Source organism: Pelobates fuscus, chromosome 10 (genome assembly GCF_036172605.1).
Source record: "Pelobates fuscus isolate aPelFus1 chromosome 10, aPelFus1.pri, whole genome shotgun sequence".
Lineage (NCBI taxonomy): Eukaryota > Metazoa > Chordata > Amphibia > Anura > Pelobatidae > Pelobates > Pelobates fuscus.
The window spans coordinates 67,134,810-67,157,024 of NC_086326.1; the positions used below are offsets into that span (position 1 = coordinate 67,134,810).

The following is a 22,215-nucleotide window of genomic DNA, read 5'->3' on the forward strand; positions in this document are numbered from 1 at the left end:
TTGTCCTGGTAATCCTATTAATGACTGAGTCTACTCGTTTAGCCTAGACGTGTGTCCATGTCTTTTGGTCACGGACGAAAGCACATGACTGTGCGCCGCCTGTGCCTTAGACATGCACCCTTGTTCACTGCTAGAGCAGTATACACATGCGCGGCTAGGTTTTTTCCGCACAGGCGCTCGGGGTTTGAGTTCTTTTTTTCCCACCGTACCTTATCCTCCTTTGCCAGAATGACATAACCGTGCACGGGTGTAGGCGGCCCGTTTTCTTCGCACTCTTTTTCAACTTCAGGTACTTTCATTCAATTATACAATTTGGGTTATTTGATCCTTTTATTGAAAAAGATATGTGTGTTTAAAAATGTGGATGCAGTCTTTTTTTTAAATCTGGACTTCCTTTATCTTTTTTTATTCTTGTCCTTAGCCATTTACTTGTTCATTTATTTCCATGTTTTTTGAGGCTCTGATGCAATGCCTTGATTTATTGATTGAATTATTTTAAAAATATGTCTATCTAATTAAATTTGTAATTACACAATAATTATTTGTTTGCATGATCTGTGTATATAAATGCAATTCTGTCACTGTTGTGTTAGCTTGATAAAGACCTGTATAGGTCGAAACGTTGAAATAAACCTGCCTGGTAACCAATTACAGTGAGTGCCTGAGATTTTTTTCATTAAAGGGACTCTCCAGGCAGCCGAATTTACTCACCTGGTTCCAGCGCCGGGAGCCTCGTGAAGCCGTGCACCCTATTTCGTCAAAATGACGAAATAGGCGGGGGCGAGCAGGGAGCAATCAGACGCTTCCATTTGGAAGCGTCATTGCTCCCTTGTGCGCATGCGCGGCTTTGCTGCACATGCGCACATACTTCAGAGGGCAGCATTCATGCCGCCCTCTGAAGTCCTGAGTGCACTACCACGCATGCGCGCGGTGTGCGCGGCCGTGAGCTGAGCTGACTGACAGCTCAGCTTGCGGTCTTTGCCCGCCCCCCTCCTCTGCTGACAGGCTGGAGAGAGAAGGCGCGCACACAGTACCTTCTCTCTCCTGCACACGTCAGACGTATTTTACAGGGCCTTTTTAGGGCCTTTTTAGGGCCCTGCATGATAGGAAGTCCCTCTGGTGATGGCCACCGGAGGTATTCCTATCAATCAATGTAAACACTGTATTTTCTCTGAAAATACAGTGTTTACATAAGATTTCCTGCAGGGAGCTATAGATCATACCTGAACAACTACATTAAGCTGTAGTTGTTCAGGTGACTATAGTGTCCCTTTAATACGTATTTCTTGGAGTTTGCTGACCCTTGCTCAGTAGCACCCTGTGTTGGTACATTGTGGCTTTGCGACCCTACTTTTTTGTCTACTAAGAAAACCTTACAGTGCCCCCATATACATCCCTGGCAAGCCTGGACGTGGTGGCACTGTATAATAACATTCCACATGACAAAGGATTAGCAGGTGTCGCTTATTTTTTTGAAAAGGCCGAGAGGTTTAACGATTAAATCGATTAAATATTTTTTACAACTAAGAGGCAATGCCATGGGTTCATCGTGTGCACCCAGTTACGCTAATTTATTTTTGGGGTGGTGGGAGGAAACTATAGTATTCACTAGCTCCAATGCTAATTTTACTTCATCTACAGTGGAACCTCGGTTAACGAACGCCTCGGTAAACGAAAAATTCGTAAACCGAGGTCCCACTGTATATTTAAATGGTATCGCTACATAGATGACGTGTTCATTTTCTGGTTAGGCTCCTTCTCATTGTTCAAGGAAATGGTAGATACACTTAATGAAAATCAAATCAATCTCCAACTTACTCACGTTATACACGAGAGGCAACTGGTCTTCCTGGATTTGGAAATTAACATTCTAGACAATGGGGAAATCACCACGTCATTATTTATGAAACCCACGGCAACCAACAGTTTGCTTCATTGGCAAAGTTTCCATCCACACCATGTTAAGGCCAATATACCTTATGGCCAATATCTAAGAGCGAAAAGGAATTGCTCTATCCAGGAAGACTATGAGAAGGAAGCTAAGGAATTAAGAAACAGATTTTAAAGTCAGGACTATCCTAACAGAATTTGTAAAAAAAAAAAAGCCTATCAAAGAACTAAAGCTGTTGATAGATCTGAGAGCTTACATAGACCCCCTGGAAATATATCAACATCTCCAGGCGTAACTAGATTTATAGGTACATACGACAAACATTGGAACCAGGCACAACAAGTGTTGAGCAGAAACTGGCTGGTATTACAGTATGATACATGCCTCAAAAATACGATCACTAATCAGCCTTCAATGTCCTATCGAAGAGCAAGAAACTTGGCAGATCATTTGACACATAGCCATTTAACACCAGCACAAATTACATCTACATGGCTCCAAACTAAAGGCCTTTTCTAATGTTGTCACTGTAAGGCCTGTGACTTCATTTTACCATCTAAAACTGTGTATAATAAAAGAACATCCAAAGACATAGTTATTAGTTCTTTTATTAACTGTAGTTCCACTAATGTCATCTATCTCATAACCTGCGAATGTGGGTTACAGTACATTGGCAAAACGTACCAGCAATTACAACATATCAACTCCATCACCAATCTACATATTGATACTCCTATTGCTAAACATGTACGATTAAACCATGCATCTAAACACAGTGCACTAAAGTTTCAGGTGATCCAAAAAATATTTCCTAATCATCGGAAGGGAGATATTAATATCTCTCTACTTAAGGCAGAGCCCCGCTGGATCTACTTATTTCAAACACTATGCCCTAAAGGACTAAATGAGGAGTTCAATTTTACTCCGTTCATTCACTCATAAGGGATGGGAGGGCTTCTCTCTCCCCGATGTTTCAGGTTCACATTTATACAATTCAGAATTCTAATATGTTTTTGCCTTAGCTTAATACTTGGCTTCAATATTATATGTATTTATTGTGAAGCTGTATTTAAGAAACTAGGGGATTGAGTTATGACTATGACTCTATTTGTTCAGCTATCATTCATGACAATTACCATTTTTTTAATTTGGACTGATATTTGTTCTGTTTTTTCTTTCAATTTGTACCAGGATATACTGGACAACTATTGGATACTATTAGGTTCCAGATAGTAAAAAACGCGTTTTTAATTCCTTATTAGATACATGGATAAACCAGCCAACATAGCAACATATTTGTTACAATTATGTTGCTAAGTAATAATCAACTATGTTTCTCACTAGACTTCCCCTTATGAATTCTCTAAATATAGGTCCTGGACATCTTAACATTAAGGGATTTATAGTTTAACTTTACCTTTCGTCAAATACTATTTTCAGTATACTTCTTTCTAACTATATACCATTACAGGTCTGCATTGTTTGCCTAGTTTATTTATACTGGATTTCATCATTTTAATATATAGTTTTTCATTTTATTTAGTTTATACAATCAATCTCTTTCACAGTACACCGAGCCACTTGGGGTTAACTGCTGAAAGAGTCAGGCTCCACCTCCCCCCCCCCTTTCGGCTTGGCAAGATCGGCAGTCAATCAGCAGAGAGGGCGGGATATTTAAATGACGGTAACACTCAGACTCGGTTCCCTTGGAAGAGCCGACATTCGGCGAAACGCGTGTCGGGACAAGCTTAGTTGAGGGTGGAGGAGTTAGACAGGGACGATGCTGCAGCTGTTACCTTTCTCCTAGTCTAGCCACCCCCTTTAATTTATTTTATTTAGATTGTGATTTAGATATTTAGATAGTTAGCTATGCTGAACGTCTAACTAGATGAGTTTATAACCGAGGGGTAGGGGTTTTGCTATAACGGTGATACTAGGTGATAGGAATTGGGGGGCAAAACTTGGCTATTACATACTGGCTACGCTTTAACCCCTGAAGTCCCTGCATCACCGGTGCCACTACCCGATAGGAGTGACACCTCTCTGGCAAATATCCCCATTGTGCTTTTTTCTCCTCGTTTTCTCTATAATTTATTTTCACATAGTGACCCTGCTTTCCTTTTTTTATATTCTATAATTAAAAGTTAAATTTTATCAGTTTATGGGTTGCAGTAACAGTACTAGAAACCTTTTAATTGTACCTCTTTCCTCTTAGTTGTTATTTATGTAGGGGTTACCCCCCCATTTTCCTTTAGCAATCTGCCACACTCTCTTTATCTCATATAAACTCTCTCATACACTCTCATATAAACAATCCTGAATTTAGTAATACAGCATAAATAGGATAATTTTTTATGTAATAATTAAATTTTAGCAGGGCATGTAATAATTACATAAACTCGAGATTACATTTCTCAGAATCTTAAAGGACCACTCTAGGCACCCAGACCACTTCAGCTTAATGAAGTGGTCTGGGTGCCTGGTCCCTCTAGGATTAACCCTTTTTCTTCTAAACATAGCAGTTTCAGAGAAACTGCTATGTTTATACTGAGGGTTAATCCAGCCTCCAGAGCCTCTAGTGGCTGTCTTATTGACAGCCGCTAGAGGCGCTTGCGTGCTTCTCACTGTGAAAATCACAGTGAGAAGACGCCAGCGTCCATAGGAAAGCATTGTAAATGCTTTCCTATGCGACCGGCTGAATGCGTGCGCGGCTCCTGCCGCGCATGCACATTCAGCCAATGACGTCGCGAGGAAGGAGGAGAAGAGGAGGAAAGCTCTCAGCCTGGCGCTGGAGAAAGGTAAGTGTTCAACCCCTTCCTCTCTCCAGAGCCTGGCGGGAGGGGGACCCTGAGGGTGGGGGCACCCTCAGGGCACTATAGTGCCAGGAAAACGAGTATGTTTTCCTGGCACTATAGTGTTCCTTTAAACATACAGTAGTGACCCCTACTGGCTATACTGCTGAGTTGCAATGGAATTGTTGATTTTCAATCATCTTCTTTTGGAAACTGCAACACTTTCTTCTGAAGGGTTTATTTGCAGCAACAACCAACCAACCAACATCCAGGGGATAAATAAATAAATGTAATGTTTCTTGATTTCAAAAACAAAAACTGTTAGGTAGCGAAGGTGTTAAGAAAACTTTAGGTTTTTTAACCCATTCAATACCAGAATCAAGTTTAAGTATAATCTAGTCCTTAAAGTTTCACTCACCCTCAGTCAGTTTAAATTACCAGCCTGTGTTGCTAACACTGGTCATGACGTGTGGGCGTGAGTGCGTGCGTTCGCCGTGATGACGGAGTAGGAGGGGAGCCCGCTATGCCTCGCTGAGGTAGCCGCGCCTGAAAACTCTCCCGCGCTGTGAAAGAGATCAATCAAACAACCTGTATATTTTCCCCTCAAGGAGTGTCCCTACGCTGGCCTTTGGTGTCGGAACGGAAGCAGAACCGAACAATAGCGCCAACGGTAACCGCCGAAAACTGTGTGTCATCAGCCTCAGCTCTAGACCCGGAGTGCTGTCTCTCCAAAACATACTTCGTTTTGTGTCCACTTGGCTGGCGTTCTGAAATCTTGCTGGAAGTAAACTATGTATCCCTATTGTACATACGCTGGAATAATACGGTGAAGTAGAACTTTATATACTTGAAACCTTTAAACTGTTTCTGCACTCGGTCGTAGCGAGTACAAACGCATACTTTAATTGCCTGATATTGAGTGTAAACCTAAAAATGCTGACAGTTATACCTTGAGCTCTCTACATTCTGAGCTTAATCCAGCTCAATAAGTAAAAAAGGCAAAAGGAAAAATACGGGAAGAAACAGAAAAAAAATAGAAAAAAAAAAGGAAAAAATATATATAATAAAAAAAAAAAAAATATATAAATAAAAAACAAGAGAGACACGATATCGCTATAAGCACACAGGTTTTGTATTTTTTTTTTTTTTATTTTTTTTTTTTTTTTTTTCTCTTTCTGGCTGTGGCTGAGGCACCAATTACCGTGCAATAAGAGGCAAAGGCTGAAACAACCCTGACCACAGTATAGATATCAGGCAAATTCGACAATTTATTTTAAAACACTCTTAAAGAAAGGACGAGAGGAGGAGAGCAGTGCTGGAAGGGGGGGGAAGAGGGAAAAAAGAGAAAGAGAAGAAAAGGAGGGGAAGGGAAAAAAAAAAAAAAAAAAAACTTCACAGAAGGCTGCACGTAGCAGGGAGGAAGAGAAAGTAAGAGAAAGTAAAAGACAAGCAAAAGAAAAACTAAAAGAAAACGGAAAAGACTTAAGGAAGATCTAAGCAAGTCCGACCAAAGACTGAATAAAGATTGATTGGTGGGCTTGTTCGCTCCATAAGCTGTGAATTGCTATAACATGGCTACGAAAAAAACACATGAAACCAAACTCTCTTCTAGGAAGGACAAAAAAGACCTCTCCCAAGATAAATCTCAGGATAAATCACTCACAACATATTTTTCCCCCCAGCAACATAAGAACTCCAAACATAGATTAAATGAGATGGATGTGACCTTGGAAACTTTGGATCCAGGACCAATAAGTAATCCTGATAAAGAGTTAATAACCATTTCCTTGCTCCAAACTAGTTTAAAGACCAACCTGGATGAGTTCAAAACGGAATTGGCTTCAACTGCCGCAGAAATCAAACTGGATATTAAAACTGAAATAAAAGTTCTCGTAGCAAAAATGGAAACTTTTGAAGACCATCTTAAACAACTAGACTCCCAAGTAAAAAATTTAACAGAAGATCACGATAAAACTCAGCGGGTCATTCTAAATCTTCAAAACAAATTATCTGAATTAGAAGATCGCTCTAGACGGAAAAATCTACGCTTTAGAGATATCCCAGAAAAAGGCAGTCAAGAGGATGTTAAGCAATCCGTGACGGAGTACTTAATTATATTGGGTGTCCCCTTTAAATATTCAGATTTGATAATAGAAAGATGCCATAGGACATTCAAACCACAAGTTATTCAAAATGATTCTCCTCGAGACATTATAGCATGTTTTTTTTCATTTGACTTCAAAGAAACCATCCTGAAACTTGCAAGAACCAACCCAGTCTCTGAAGGTCCTTTTCAGAAAGTCAAAGTATTTCAGGACTTATCCTTCGAAACTAGAACAAAACGAAAAACATTCAGCTTTGCCACTCGATCTCTGAGAAGCCACAATATAAAATACAAGTGGCTTTTCCCTTTAAAACTCAGCCTTTCCTTTGAAGGCAAGAGAGAAATATTTGAGACCAATGCATCTCTAATAGATTGGCTCAAAAACAATAAATTATTGCTGTAGATTTATAATTGTATAATATAGGGGGATAAACGCCCTTGGGTGGTTAGAAAGTGGATTAAGAGAAATGGGATGAGAGAGAGAGAGGGTAGGGAGGGTATTTGAAAATTATATTAATTATATTAATTATGGTAATTTTTTTTTTTTATTTTTTTTTTTTTTTTTTTTTTTTTTTTTTTTTTTACAAGTTAACATATGAAAAAGCAACATTCACTTGTTTTCATTGGGCCTCTATAAATATACTAATTATCTTACTCTTTGAAAATGTAGACACCGCCTGGGCGCCCCCCACTAGATGGATATCCATGTGTAAATAACTCCAATATTATTTTACATGTACTAAAGTAAATCTTATTTGATTTAATTAATATGTCAAAAAAGGGGGTAACAAAGGGCAAAAGAAAAAAAAAAAAAGAAAAGAAAAGAGAAAGGGACAGGTAATGCTGTTCTCAATGCCCTAGGCGGTGGTATATGGTACATATTTGTGAATGTATATACAAATGTAATATATTATATAGCAATTGCAAGAACAAATTAGACATATATTATAGGCATTGAGATTAAGGTATTGATAGATAAAAGAATGCTCTGCCTTTTTTTTTTTTTTTTTTTTTTTTTTTTTTTTTTTTTTTTTTGTTTGCCCTTATTCTATATTTGTGGGCAAAACCACCCGGAAGGGGGAAGGAAGAGAGAAGGGGAAGAAAAAGGGAAAGAAAAGGGGGAAATAACATAGGATATCACTTTTTGTGCTCACATATTGCATAATGTATTAATGTATTAAAAATTTAAATTAGTCACCATAGGTATCCTATAGGTGTTGTATTAGTAGAAGGATACCCATGTCTAACTAAACTCACTATCACTCTATAGGTCTTATGTAAAACTGTTGCTAAACAATTAACACTTTAAAAGCTAACACTAGGGAGTTGTCCCAAGTGAGATAATTCACCACAAATTCACTAATTTCTCCACAAGCTTAAGTCATTAGCAATTAACGTTTACACACAAAATATTCTTATTGTGTGCACTAGGTATAAATAATGATAGACTAATTAAGATATTTACAAATTAAATAAAAATTTGGGGATATTTTTTTTTAATTTTTTTTTTTTTTTTTTTTTTTTTTTTTTTTTTTTTTTTTTTTCTTTTGTTTTTTTTTTTTTTTTTTTTTTCTCTCTCTCTTTCCCTCTCATTGTCTCCCTCCCCCTGCTATATAATGGGAGAGAAGCAACACAACAAAGGGAGGGCAATTCAGGGGCTGGTTTCTATCTCAGGCATGGTTCAGGGTTCCCCTCTTGTGTAGCTATGCTACTCGATTTTCATTGTACCTATATGGCTTTCAATGACTACAATAGCATTAGGTTTTTACCTAAACGGTTGAATGTAGATGGGGGGCTTATTCAGTGCCCTCCATCTGATGGTATACATGTTGGGTGTCGTATTTCCTTTTTTTATTTTAATGATAGTGTGACAAGTTATTTTTGGTTTTGTTTTTTTCAGGAAGTTAAAAAATATTGTCTATATGTATTTCTATGTTGAACTTTTTATCCCTGAATGTCCAGGGGCTTAATACAAATAAGAAAAGGCACAGACTGTATGATTCGCTGATGAAACTAAACATACAGGTAGCGTTTCTACAAGAAACGCACTGGCTTAAAGACATTAAACAAACTTGGGGTGGAGAAAATTTTGCAACGGTGATTCAGGCCTCACTAACAGAAAAAAAAAAAAGAGGTGTGGCAATTATATTCAGAAAAGATATTAACTTGGATATTCTCCATATTGAATTGGATTTAGAAGCGAGGTTCATTATTCTATTATGTAAGATTGATGATAGAGTTTTTACTCTGGTTAATGTCTATTTACCTAATGTCGACCCAATGACCAAATTTTCCCTGATAATGGACAAAGTTGATAAAATCTGCAGGGGACATTTGATCATTGCCGGGGACTTTAACTGTGTTAGTGATCCAGCTATGGATAGAACTTTTTTATCTCCCTTATCAAACAACAAAGGAGCTATCAAACAAGCAAAAAAATTGAATAATATTTGTAAACAATATAATCTATACGATATGTGGAGACTATTACACCCCTCTGAAAAAGATTTTTCCCATCTATCCGGGGTGTATGGTACTTACTCCCGGATAGATTTTTGCTTAACAAATGCCAACACCATCCCGCTCTTTAACCATATTAATTTAAGGGAAAACACTTGGTCAGACCATAGTTTCGTCCTATTTGATCTTGGGGATTCTCCCCCTCTACATCGTAATACTTGGAGACTAAATGATAACATTTTAAAAGACCCTAGTAATAGGGAGGACCTCACCAAATTATTGAAATATTTTTGGGCAGAAAACAACCCGGGAGATACCTCTCCGTTAATAAATTGGTGCACGCATAAATCGGTAATGAGGGGCTATCTAATTAAAATAGACCACTTCCTTAAGAAAAAGAACGGCACAATACTGCCTGACTTATATATTGAATTCTACTCATGCTCTAAAAAGAATAAATTAAAATCTTCTCCGGAGTTGAGAACCCAATTAAAAATTTTACAAACTCAAATTAACTTAAAAGAAGAGGAAAAAATTAAGCAAAATATATATAAACTAAAATTAAACCATTACGTCTCGGGTAACAGAGCGAGTAAAGGTCTAACTAGGAGATTACGCAACCAACAAGCAAAAAACAGGGTAGAAAAGCTGGTGGTTGACCACATTGTATACTCCACTCCATCTGAGATTGGACAAAAGTTTAACCAGTTTTACCAAGACCTTTACAATCTAAGGCTATCCCCAGAAACCAAAGACATCAAGGAATATTTATTAAATTCCCAATTGCCGAGAATTTCTTCCCAGGATTTGACCAATTTAAATAGAAAGATTTCAACCGAAGAAGTACAATTTCAAATTGAGAGATTAGCTACAAATAAAACCCCAGGCCCTGATGGTTTTTCAAACTTATATTACAAATATATGAAATCCTATCTTTTAAAACCTCTTATGGAAATGTTTAATCAACTTGCAGAAAATGAGGCCATACCTAAGGAATTATTACAATCAAATATCGTCCCAATTTTAAAATCTGGTAAAGATAGTAGGGACCCAAGAAACTACAGACCGATCGCATTAATCAATGTAGATATGAAAATATATTCCGCCATTATTGCTGAGAGATTGAAATCGGTCATTACAAAACTGATCCACCCAGATCAAATAGGGTTTATCCCCGGAAGATGGGCATCAAATAATACTCGAAAGCTTATAGATGTTATCGGTTCAGCAAAAGACCATAAGGAGCCCCTCCTGGCCCTGTCTCTGGATGCAGAAAAAGCGTTTGACAGGGTCGGGTGGGACTACCGTAGAGAACTCCTTAAGGCATACGGCTTTAAAGGCTGGATATATACTGCAATTATGGTACTGTACTCTTCCCCCTCGGCCAGAACTGTAGGTCCCAATATTACTTCGTCCTGGTTCGATCTTAAAAACGGTACAAGACAGGGGTGTCCCCTGTCACCGATTTTATATATTCTTTCTCTCGAACCTTTTGCGGTTAACATTAGAAACAACCATTTAATTAAGGGGGTCCCCACTAAAACTCAGGAGATAAAGATTGCACTATACGCGGACGACGCCCTGGTTATTCTTATATCTCCGGAGGAATCATTAGCCGCACTCATGAAAGAAATAGATACATTTTCTAATATTTCTAATTTCAAGTTAAATGTATCTAAATCCACAGCTTTAACCATCAATTTATCTTCGACACAGGTTGAAACACTATCCCAAAAATACCAGTTTATTTGGACTGACACAGAAATTAATTATCTGGGTCTTAGTTTTCCAGCAAATGCCTCGCACATAATGGAGAGGAATGTAATGTACTTAATGAAAGATATGAATCAAAATTTAAAAAAATGGAAAAACCTCGAGACCTTATGGACAGGTAGAATCAATATTATTAACTCCTATATTTTACCGAAATGGCTGTATCTGTTTTCAATGGTCCCTCTCAAAATCCCTAAAAGTTGGCTTTTAATGATCCAATCGGCTATTAATAAATTCATCTGGAACAATAAAAAGCCTAGAATAAGTCAAAAAAATATTTCAAGAAAACTGTCCCAGGGAGGGCTAAACTTCCCAAATATCATAAATCTTTATCATGCGAACATTATACGACACATTTACATTTTACAAGAACCACAATTTTTTACTGAACCCTGGTATAAAATGGAATCCGAAGCTATACACGCTTCTAGTCTTTATTCCTATATCTGGTCAGATACTGGTAAGCTCTCGAGAGTGCTACCGTACTCCCCAATATCGCTGGCCCACACTTTGGAAATATGGACAGAAATCAAGAAAATCTTGGGTTTAACCAACCGAATCCTTAGAACCTGCAAACTAAATATATTAGAAGCTAATGTAGAAGATTTATCATTGAGACACTGGCCTAATAAGGACACTTTAACTATAGCGGATATTATGCAGGGTGATAATATTTTACCCTTTCAACAGTTGGTAGATAATCTGCATATTCCACCTAAAGAAATATTTACTTACTTTCGTATCAAACACTATATCCAGAAACATGTTGTTCAATCTACATTCCCATGTGTTAAAGAGCTGCAAACTCTATTCTCTTTTCAAACTGTACCCAAGATTATCTCGGTTGCCAACTCGCTACTTAAAGGCTTAGATCCCTTCCCGCATAGACTGGTTAAAATATGGGAAAAGGAACTTAATCTAGCGATCTCCCCAAACGACTGGTTTTCCTCCTTAATTTGGGTAAACAAATTTGTTCATGGATTGAACCTGACTGAGTGCCACTTTAAGCTTTTATATAGGTGGTATTATACTCCAACAAGGTTGGCTAAAATGTACACTTCTCAAGACTCAACTTGCTGGAGATGTGGCACCTATTCAGGCACATATATTCATATTTGGTGGTATTGCCCAGCACTTAAGCCATTATGGGCTTGGACCTTCAATATCTTTTCGGAAATATCAATGAATGAGGCTTCGTTTAATGATATAAACAAAAATCCAGCCTCGGCCCTCCTGCATTTGAATTGGCCTTTCAAATCAAGTAAATACAGATGTTTAGCTACTCACTGCTTTATTGCAGCCAAAGTTACCATTGCAAGACAATGGAAATCTTCCGAGCCTTTCCAGAAGGCCTCTCTAATTAAACAAGTTAAACTTCAATTAACAATGGAAAATGATATTCTTAATACCTGGTCACTGGCCTCAAAAAAAAGAGACTGGTATTCATCTTGGTTAAACACCTGTTCCCTACTATATGGCAACTTATAAATTTTTCATGTGCTGGGGGAGGGGACGGGGGTCTGAAGGAGTTGCCTAAATCACTCAGTAGATATACTTGTATGGATAATAGCTTTTTTAGTCTGTGGTCATCTTCTAGGGACATACTCCCTATCATATTTCCACAGACTTTGGGTATATAACATAATAACGACTTCCTCAGTTAATTTTTTTTTTTTTTTTTTTTTTTTTTTTTTTTTTTTTTTTTTTTTTTTTTTTTTTTTTGTGTCTATGTGGGGGATGGCTTGTTGCTCCTTAATGAATGCATTCTTTTTATATAGTAGGATCTATTTACAGCATTTGGGGCAATATGCAATATGTATGTGTATAATGTATGTTTCGAATTGTATTGTAATATAAAATGTGAAAACTTTTTTGAATAAAGAAATATTAAAAAAAAAAAAAATAAATTACCAGCCTGTAGCGAATCAAATTTCTCTGCCATAAGCTACCGATATAGCTAATGTAAAGTTGCTAAACATGTCAGCTTACTCCATGCTTCCATATAGTAAAGGAAGTTTCACTGGGTGATAGCATTCTTACAGGTAGGGAGTGGGAGGAGGGAATGGTTTCTACCATTTCACTGTTTGCCTTACATTAGCAATCCAGAGATTGTTAAAGATTGGTTTAGCAGTTTTAAGTACCTTTATTTTAGAAATATATGATTTAACAATTTTTACTGTATGTGGACATTATGTTCAAATGCAGACATTCTTTATACATTTTGTTGCAATTTTCAAGCTGCACTAATAATAATGACTTCAGGGTCCTTATAAATACTTATATGCACGATGTTGGAGGAACTTTGCTTAAATATTTTGTCACACTTTATTGCTTTTATAACAGGAACATAGAATTCACAAGGGATTAAGTTGGCCTGACATTTGTAGTCCCTTGTCAGTGTCCACGTAACAAATAAATATCTACAATATATGGAGTTAATTACTAAACCGGGAGTTTTCAGGTACTGACCAAGGGTTTGCGAAATTTCGGTCAAAATGCACAAACTGGAAAATTTGCAAACACATATATTTTTCCAGCTCATCTATTCTGGTCTAAAATTTGCAGTTTATCCTAGTTAATAATTTCCAGTTCAGTGAACAATCCTGAATATGCAAGAAATGGTGAGGTTTAAAAACAGAACTGCTCCATTTATTCATATAATTTATTTATAGATTGCATGGCTATCTAAGCCAAATTATCATTGATGGGTTTTTTTTTTGTTCAATGTTATGTTTTTGTATGGCTTTATGCAAGATTGGATAATAACATGAGAATAGGCTGTCGTGTGAAGTTCAACATATAATAAGAGATAAAAAAGCACAAAGCAAACATTAACGTCTTTGTTGTTGCAGGTGCCTGTAAAGCACATTTTTTCTTTGTAAGGCTCTGGCATTTTTCCATTCACATATAACAATAAAGACAAAATATCGTCTAAGAGACCATAATACTAAGCTTTTAATTCCAGGGCTGCTCTAAACTAATAATGGCCGTTATTATTCCTGTTAAGATTGTGTCCCTGCAAATATTTTCATCTAGAATGCCATGCTTCTACTTAATTTACAAAAAAATCTGATACTTATAAAGAAAAAAAAATTTAGTAAAATATAAAATCTATCGCAATGCTGGACCAAAAGATCAAGATATTTGGTACTACTCATTCTACCCCTAGCATCTTTCATTTTTGTTTTTTGGCCGTGGCACTGGATCCCACCTTTCAATGCACTCCAATGGTCAAGACCACAGGTGGCAACCTTCGGCATTCCAGATTGTGTGGACTACATCTCCCACAATGCTTTGCAAGCATTATGGCTGCAAGAGCATTATGGTAGATGTAGTCCAAAACACCTGGAGTGCCGGAGGTTGCCTATACCTGGTCTAGACTTTGATAGTGTCTCAATATGAACAGAGCTGGGGAATGTGTAACTCCTGGGCTGTTAGTCTGTGTTGGGAACATAACTGGTCATCTCTGGGCTACGTTACTGCTAATCTCAAAATTGTGCTGAAATTAAAACAGAGAACATTTTTGCAACCATTTTGTGTATTCTGTAAAATGTAAAAACAAAAAAGTTAATATTAACGAAAGCAATGGTAAATCATTCTTTCTAATCAACCTTTGGGCTTATTGTTTCCTATCAAAACATTCAGTAAGGAATCTATTAATAAAGCCAATGTTAAAGCAACATAGGCCTACTTGTTGTAGCTATGAGAGAACTGATATTCTCATTCTAACATGCATATTGACTCCGTGGGTCCATACTGACACTGTGCGTCATTCTCAAGTCCACGTTGAAACCATGCATCATTCTGCTCCACATTGGTCACATCTTACACGCAATGTTAAATGGCAACTAAAGGATTGCAAGCCCTGAGGCTTGCTTTTTTTTTCAAATGTCATTGAACACTGTTTCAATTTGGCATTGTCGGCCATGCATATTTTGGCTTTGCATAAATGACGCTAGGTATTTAACATCCAGCTTAAAGAGTTCTAAAACCACCATGACCAATTCTGCTTGTTGAGGTAGTCATGGTAGTAGGAGTCGGCATGTGCAGTGTTTCAGCTTGAAACAAATCCAGATACATTTTTAATTGTGTGCTGGTGTCTAGTTACACTGCAGCACACATAACTTAGGCAACCCATAACTCTGTTCCAGGCTGCGTAATTATGTGCAAACATTTTTTAGGTGGTCCTAAACACCGACGGACGGCAGAACATCCCCGCTGTCCTTTGTACTTACCCCCTCCCCATCCCATCCTCCCCATACCCCCTTTAAGAGCGATCACATGGCCCAGGGGGCCTGATTTGCTGGGGGAGGGCTTCCTGGGCTGTAAGGCAGTCCTCCCGAAGAGGATCGCAGCGGAGCTCCTTGGGGCTTAAGCCGTTACGGCGTTCTATTCCCCCGCAACGGCTTTAAAGCCCATTATAATGGGGACGGCATGGAACGCTGTAACGGCATTAAGGGGTTAAAGGGACACTCCAGGCACCCAGACCTCTTCAGCTAATTGAAGTGGTCTGGGTGCTGTGCCCCTATTGCTGTGCCCCTATATTCTATCAGACAGCCACTGGGGGTGCTTCCAGATTCATAAGAGACTTTTGGTCTGTTATCTGATGCTGGACGTCCTCACGGACTTCCAGCGTCAGATTTTCCTCATTAGAAAGCATTGAATAATGCTTTTCCATGGGGACAACATTGCCATGCATGCACATTAGGTCTGCCCTGCCATATGACGTCTGCAGGGGGAGGAGCGTGGGTGTAGCCTTACCCAGCGCCGAGGGACATCGGCGCTGGATTTAGGTAAGTAGCTGAATGAGTGTTAACCCCTTCAGCAACACAGGATGGGTGGCAGGAAGGAGGGGGGCACTGCAAGATTCTGCAGTGCCAGGAAAACGGGTTCATTTTCCTGGCACTGGGCAGTCCCTTTAAGGGGTTAAACATGTAAGTAAAACTAACAACAAAGCAAACACCGTTCCCTCACACAGTGGTGAAATGGTGTTCAAGAGTGGAGCGCTTAAATCATACACTTACCCCTCGGGGTTAAGGAGAAGTGTGCAACAGTGGTAAAGTCCTAAAAGGTATACAAAATACAAATGTAGAGTAGCACTGTTCAACAAACGTGCTTTATAAATTTCTAATAAGGGCGCACTCACGTGATTCAGAGCCTATGGATGATCGGCTCTGATCTTGTATGCAGACGTGCACTTTAAGGTGACACACACCTATCTTGCGTGGATAATAACCTCAGAAATGAAAAAAAAAAAACGGAAAAAACAGGGAAGCAAAGCCGACCCTGGTGTAGAGACCTTCAATAAATTCAATATGTGCAGTAAAGATACAGATGATTGCTCACCTTCTGATGAGCCTATGACTTGGCTCTCAGTATATGCGCAGATATATCGATTCAGGGTGATATTTGCCCTTCTTGTCAGCAGAAAACAGAGTTCCTCCAGACCAGCTTGCAGTAAAATTAAAACATTTATTTCAATTAAATATAAATACATACAAATGATGCTGGTATCGGGAAATCCACCAAAATGCGTTTCACTGATTCAGTTCAGCTTTATCAATTGGTAATTTGTTTTCTGCTGTGTGTAATTTAAATAGCTCCCACATTCACACTATTGGTGGGCCAGGCTGATAGTTAATCCAATCACAAGTCACTATTACCCCGCCTGTCAGGTGATGCCGATGGTGCGTAATCTGTCCCCCTTGTGATGTCATCACGCACCATGCGCCGTGCGGATGACGGCACATCTGGGACGTTAGTCCTACGTTCTTCTGAGTCCGGAACTGGAAAAGTTTTCGGCGCTCACAATTGCCGTCTCCTCATCAGCTGATCCTTAATGCTGTAACGGAAAGTCCTGTATCCTCTTGTGAATAGTGGCCATCTTTGTTTCTGGCATAGTCCGTTTTCCCAATAGTATAAGTTTATATGGAATAGCTCATACGTGAGTATACACTCAGAATAGGGATAAGAAATAAGAAATAACAATAGAAAATTATGATAATGTTAATTCATTATAAACAATATCTAAAATCAAGTAACTAATACATATACAAACAGTATATAAAATATGCGGATATGGTAATATCGAAAGACGACCTCATGTTATGTATATCATAAAAATACATTTACATTTAATAGTGGGTGAGTTAGTAGACATTTACCCCCACTACAATGATGCTTATAATATATTCCAATTCTAATTTATATTATATTTTATTTTTTATTTTTATGATATACATAACATGAGGTCGTCTTTCGATATTACCATATCCGCATATTTTATATACTGTTTGTATATGTATTAGTTACTTGATTGTAGATATTGTTTATAATGAATTAACATTATCATAATTTTCTATTGTTATTTCTTATTTCTTATCCCTATTCTGAGTGTATACTCACGTATGAGCTATTCCATATAAACGTATACTATTGGGAAAACGGACTATGCCAGAAACAAAGATGGCAACTATTCACAAGAGGATACAGGACTTTCCGTTACAGCATTAAGGATCAGCTGATGAGGAGACGGCAATTGTGAGCGCCGAAAACTTTTCCAGTTCCGGACTCAGAAGAACGTAGGACTAACGTCCCAGATGTGCCATCATCCGCACGGCGCATGGTGCGTGATGACATCACAAGGGGGACAGATTACGCACCGTCGGCATCACCTGACAGGCGGGGTAATAGTGACTTGTGATTGGATTAACTATCAGCCTGGCCCACCAATAGTGTGAATGTGGGAGCTATTTAAATTACACACAGCAGAAAACAAATTACCAATTGATAAAGCTGAACTGAATCAGTGAAACGCGTTTTGGTGGATTTCCCGATACCAGCATCATTTGTATGTATTTATATTTAATTGAAATAAATGTTTTAATTTTACTGCAAGCTGGTCTGGAGGAACTCTATTTTCTGCTGACAAGAAGGGCAAATATCACCCTGAATCGATATATCTGCGCATATACTGAGAGCCAAGTCATAGGCTCATCAGAAGGTGAGCAATCATCTGTATCTTTACTGCACATATTGAATTTATTGAAGGTCTCTACACCAGGGTCGGCTTTTCTTCCCTGTTTTTTCCGTTTTTTTTCATTTCTGAGGTTATTATCCACGCAAGATAGGTGTGTGTCACCTTAAAGTGCACGTCTGCATACAAGATCAGAGCCGATCATCCATAGGCTCTGAATCACGTGAGTGCGCCCTTATTAGAAATTTATAAAGCACATTTGTTGAACAGTGCTACTCTATATTTGTATTTTGTATACCTTTTAGGACTTTACCACTGTTGCACACTTCTCCTTAACCCCGAGGGGTAAGTGTATGATTTAAGCGCTCCACTCTTGAACACCATTTCACCACTGTGTGAGGGAACGGTGTTTGCTTTGTTGTTTGTCACTTTATACTAGGACGAAGGGATCCTATTTGGGTGGTAGCTGCTATTCAATTAAAACTGTTTCTATACTATATAAGTGCCTATTTCACAGATATTCAAATATTTTCTAATGTAAGTAAAACTAAACAGTAACAGTAGCAATAATATAGATTAGCTCAGAGCATATTAAGTGTAAATTGTCACTGACAAATTTAGAATCCATAATTGTCACTGACAAATTTAGATCCATGCGAGACAGATGAGATAAACATAATAGTAAGGTTGCAAAATTGAGATCATTCCAGTATTCCATACTGTGACACTGTGAATTTTAGCAAAAGTTGACAAAATCCTATTACCAACTTGATGCATTTCGCCCCAGTCGATTCTTATTAATAATCGGATAGTTAAGCATATAGGGAAAGAGTATTTAGAAACAAAGAGGGGAGATAGGGAGGGATGTCACATAGACATGGAAAAACACACAAGCTGAACAAAATTAAGCAAGACTGATAAAATTAAAGGTACAAAAATAAACAAATTATAAAGAGCTTATTTCAGGAGGAAAGGCATTATCAAAATCCACAACTAATAATATTATTATTATCGTTTATATTTCGTCATTATATTCCGCAGTGCTTTACAATTCTAATATGGGGATATTTGACGAGAAGTCATTTACATACGGAATATACCAGAGACAAAAGGTGACTAACAAAATGGTGCATACATAGTAACAAGAAGGTGTAGGGCTAGTCAAAGTATACAATTTATTGATGCCATAATTAATAAAAAAAATATAAAAATAAGGAAATGTATAACAAAATTAATCCTAAATTGAGCAGTAGTAATAGAGTCCACCTAATAAGTGCTGCACACATTGGTGGGAGATAGCCCATTAGCAATAAACAAGCGGAGTAATAAATAAATAATGAAATAAATAATAATCAAAGCAGCCGCAATATAAACAACACCCAAGATTAGAAAGTCCACTTGCCAACTGGGCACCAGATCCTATTATCGAAGTTAAACTGTAATTCCTCAGTGAAACGGATTAGCCGTATACAAGTCTCTCTTAATACGTCTGGAATATAAAGTATTGTATATGCTGAGCTTGCCCCGAATAATAAAATAAATTAAACAGTAGAAATATGGGTAAAGCTCTATCCAAGTGTTGATGATCGCGATCTTCACAGTAAAGCATAAGTGGCAGCACATCATAGTAGGTAATGTCTGCTGGTCTCCACAGGAAGAATTATGCCTTAAGAATTGCACTTATTATTATTATTATTATTATTATTATTATTATCACCATTTATGTAGCGCTAACAGATTCTGCAGCGCTTTACAATATTATGAGAGGGGGGATTTAACTATAAATAGGACAAGTACAAGAAAACTTACAGGAATGATAGGTTGAAGAGGACCTTGTTTAAGCAAGCTTACAGTCTATAGGACTTGGCTGAGCCTAAATGTATAATTTTAGTATGTGTACATCAACTATTAGATTTTGCTAATGGCAGCTTGTTGTCCAGTTTAAATTTACAAGAGATATGTATAATTCTTGGAGACATTTGAAGTGTTAAACAACTTATAACATGACATGTAAAACCAATATTAAGTCCATTACCTGTGAGGACTCCTAACGTGAGGTATAGATACTCCAGACTTGTAGCAAACGAACTTAGGACTAGTCCAGTAGTGGCAAGAAGTCCACCAATCATGATTCCCACTTGGCAGGAGACATGGTTGCTCACATAGCTTCCAAGAGGAGCTAAAAAATATAAAGCAGTGAAAATGAGGAATCCAGTGTTAAAACTTGTAAATCATAAAACTAAACTAGTTTCTGATTATAAATCTACTTTCATTGGTTGTCTGTTAGTGACCCATATTCAAATCTTTTATTCTGTCAAGTTAACAAAACATTTCAGTTGCATCTTCGTCTACCAACCCAGAAGACCTTTTATGTATCATAAAAAGCATTAACATAGACAAAATTAAAGGTACACTTCAATCCAGGGCCACTATTAGAGGTGGGGGGTTGAGGGGAAGGGAAACGCTGAGAAAGCTTTAAGGGGCCACATCCTTATACTCCAAATATATATATTTGGGATTGTGCAACATGCCAAATATATATACAATGTTGCACAATGCCAGAGCTCATGAGACAGTACTTCCGGAGGTGGAAGATGGAGTCTCCCTGGCCCCCCTTCACTATACAACAAGCCAGCAAGCTGGTGAATGGGTGGGCCCTTACACAGTTTAAGGACTGGGGTAAGGGGACCCAAAATGTCTGGTAACAGCCCTGCTCCAGGCAACATAACGACTGAAGTTCTTTGTAGTGGTTGTTCTGCAGTCTGTGCCTAGCACCCCTCCCCACATAGTAAGTAGTCAAACTATTTAAAAATGTTTTGTCTCCTTACCTGGGATACTGTCACTTCCCACTCCTATTAAAGCCTTCCCAGAAACCAAAACACGACAACACAAGAATACTGAGAATGGAATACAACTCAAATAGCTTGGCCTTTGGTGCATCCCCGCTTTTCAGTTTTTTTGTTTTTTGGAGCAAATTGATTTAGTTCTTATAATGATATTTTTTTTGTTTAAATGGAAGCATGATACTTACCACATAACATAGTGGAGCAGTCAACAATGGAATGTATCCAAGCTGTTCTTGAGTAATCCTGGCCAAAATATACTTGGAACTCAACAAAGAATATGGAGATACATCTAATGAATTGAATAAATGAATTATATAATGTACACACAGGTTTGCTTTTTAACTTCAAGAAAACAGGATTATTCATTAAAATTAGAATTTCAAGAATTCAGAAGTAATTTCAATTAATTTCAAATTGTTGGTTGAAATATTCAAACAGGGAAACTCTTCCATGTCATCTACAATTTCAGTTCAGCTAATTGTGCCCACATTTTTTTAATTCACTCTAAATTCCTGCCAATTCACACTTCAGAGAATAATTCTGTGAATCATTGTGAATCAGGCAGGGAACTTGAAATTTTAGGACAATTTAACCATCTAAACAAATTACTGACGTAGAGAAATGTTCTCAGTTTAATAATCTTGCTCTCAAAATTGAAATCCAGGGTCAAGTTGTGATATGTTAAAGTTTAATGAGTAACCCTGACAGTTTCCAGTATTACAGACTATCTCTGCTGCCTGGAATTCTATCAGTTTTCATTTCCCCTGTTATATAATCTGGTCTATACTGATTTTTAATAATAAAACATATAGTTATAACCCTTGAAAAATAAAGTCAAGAAGATATACAGCAATATAACCTGTAAAATCATAGGCAGTTTTATAATAATAAAAAAAAAAGAGTTTTGCAAGTAAACACATCCTTTCTTATGATTTAAATCACAAAAATCAATTCAAATAAAATATCATAAAACATAATCTGTTCTTGGGGATGTTGTGGATAAGCAGGAAATTTGAACTGAATTATAATTAGATGCTTACAGTCTCTCTATATACTCTGTGCAATAAAAACTGGAAAAGGAATCAGACAATTACAGAACAATTGAAATGTAAGGAATATAGAAGTTTTATAAATTCATTCTGGTAATTTAGAGCTGTTTCTCTTAAAACGTATTGGAATATTGCTATTCCATTACTAGAGACATGTTTATATCTTAAATAATACTAGTAGTGTAATTTCAAAATGTAACACATGTATTGTTTTTAACTTCAGTTGAAACTTCTTACAAATATATCTAAAACGCACTTGTTAATAAATTGCCCATACATTAAATTAAAATCTGTAAATCAATTAGATTTCTATATTCTGATTCC

General features: G+C 37.5%; 1 protein-coding gene across 2 annotated transcripts in view; it reads right to left on the reverse strand.

Annotated features, from left to right (window-relative positions):
* Positions 1 to 22,215, reverse strand: part of SLC16A12 (solute carrier family 16 member 12) — an 88,657-nt gene that overhangs the window by 16,726 nt on the left and 49,716 nt on the right. For both annotated transcript variants that reach the window (XM_063435104.1, XM_063435105.1), the window contains exons 3-4: positions 21,028 to 21,131; positions 20,032 to 20,175 (exon numbers count right to left, since the gene is read on the reverse strand). In XM_063435104.1, coding sequence (XP_063291174.1) covers positions 20,032 to 20,175; positions 21,028 to 21,131 — 248 coding nt within the window. The remainder of the gene's footprint in view (positions 1 to 20,031; positions 20,176 to 21,027; positions 21,132 to 22,215) is intronic.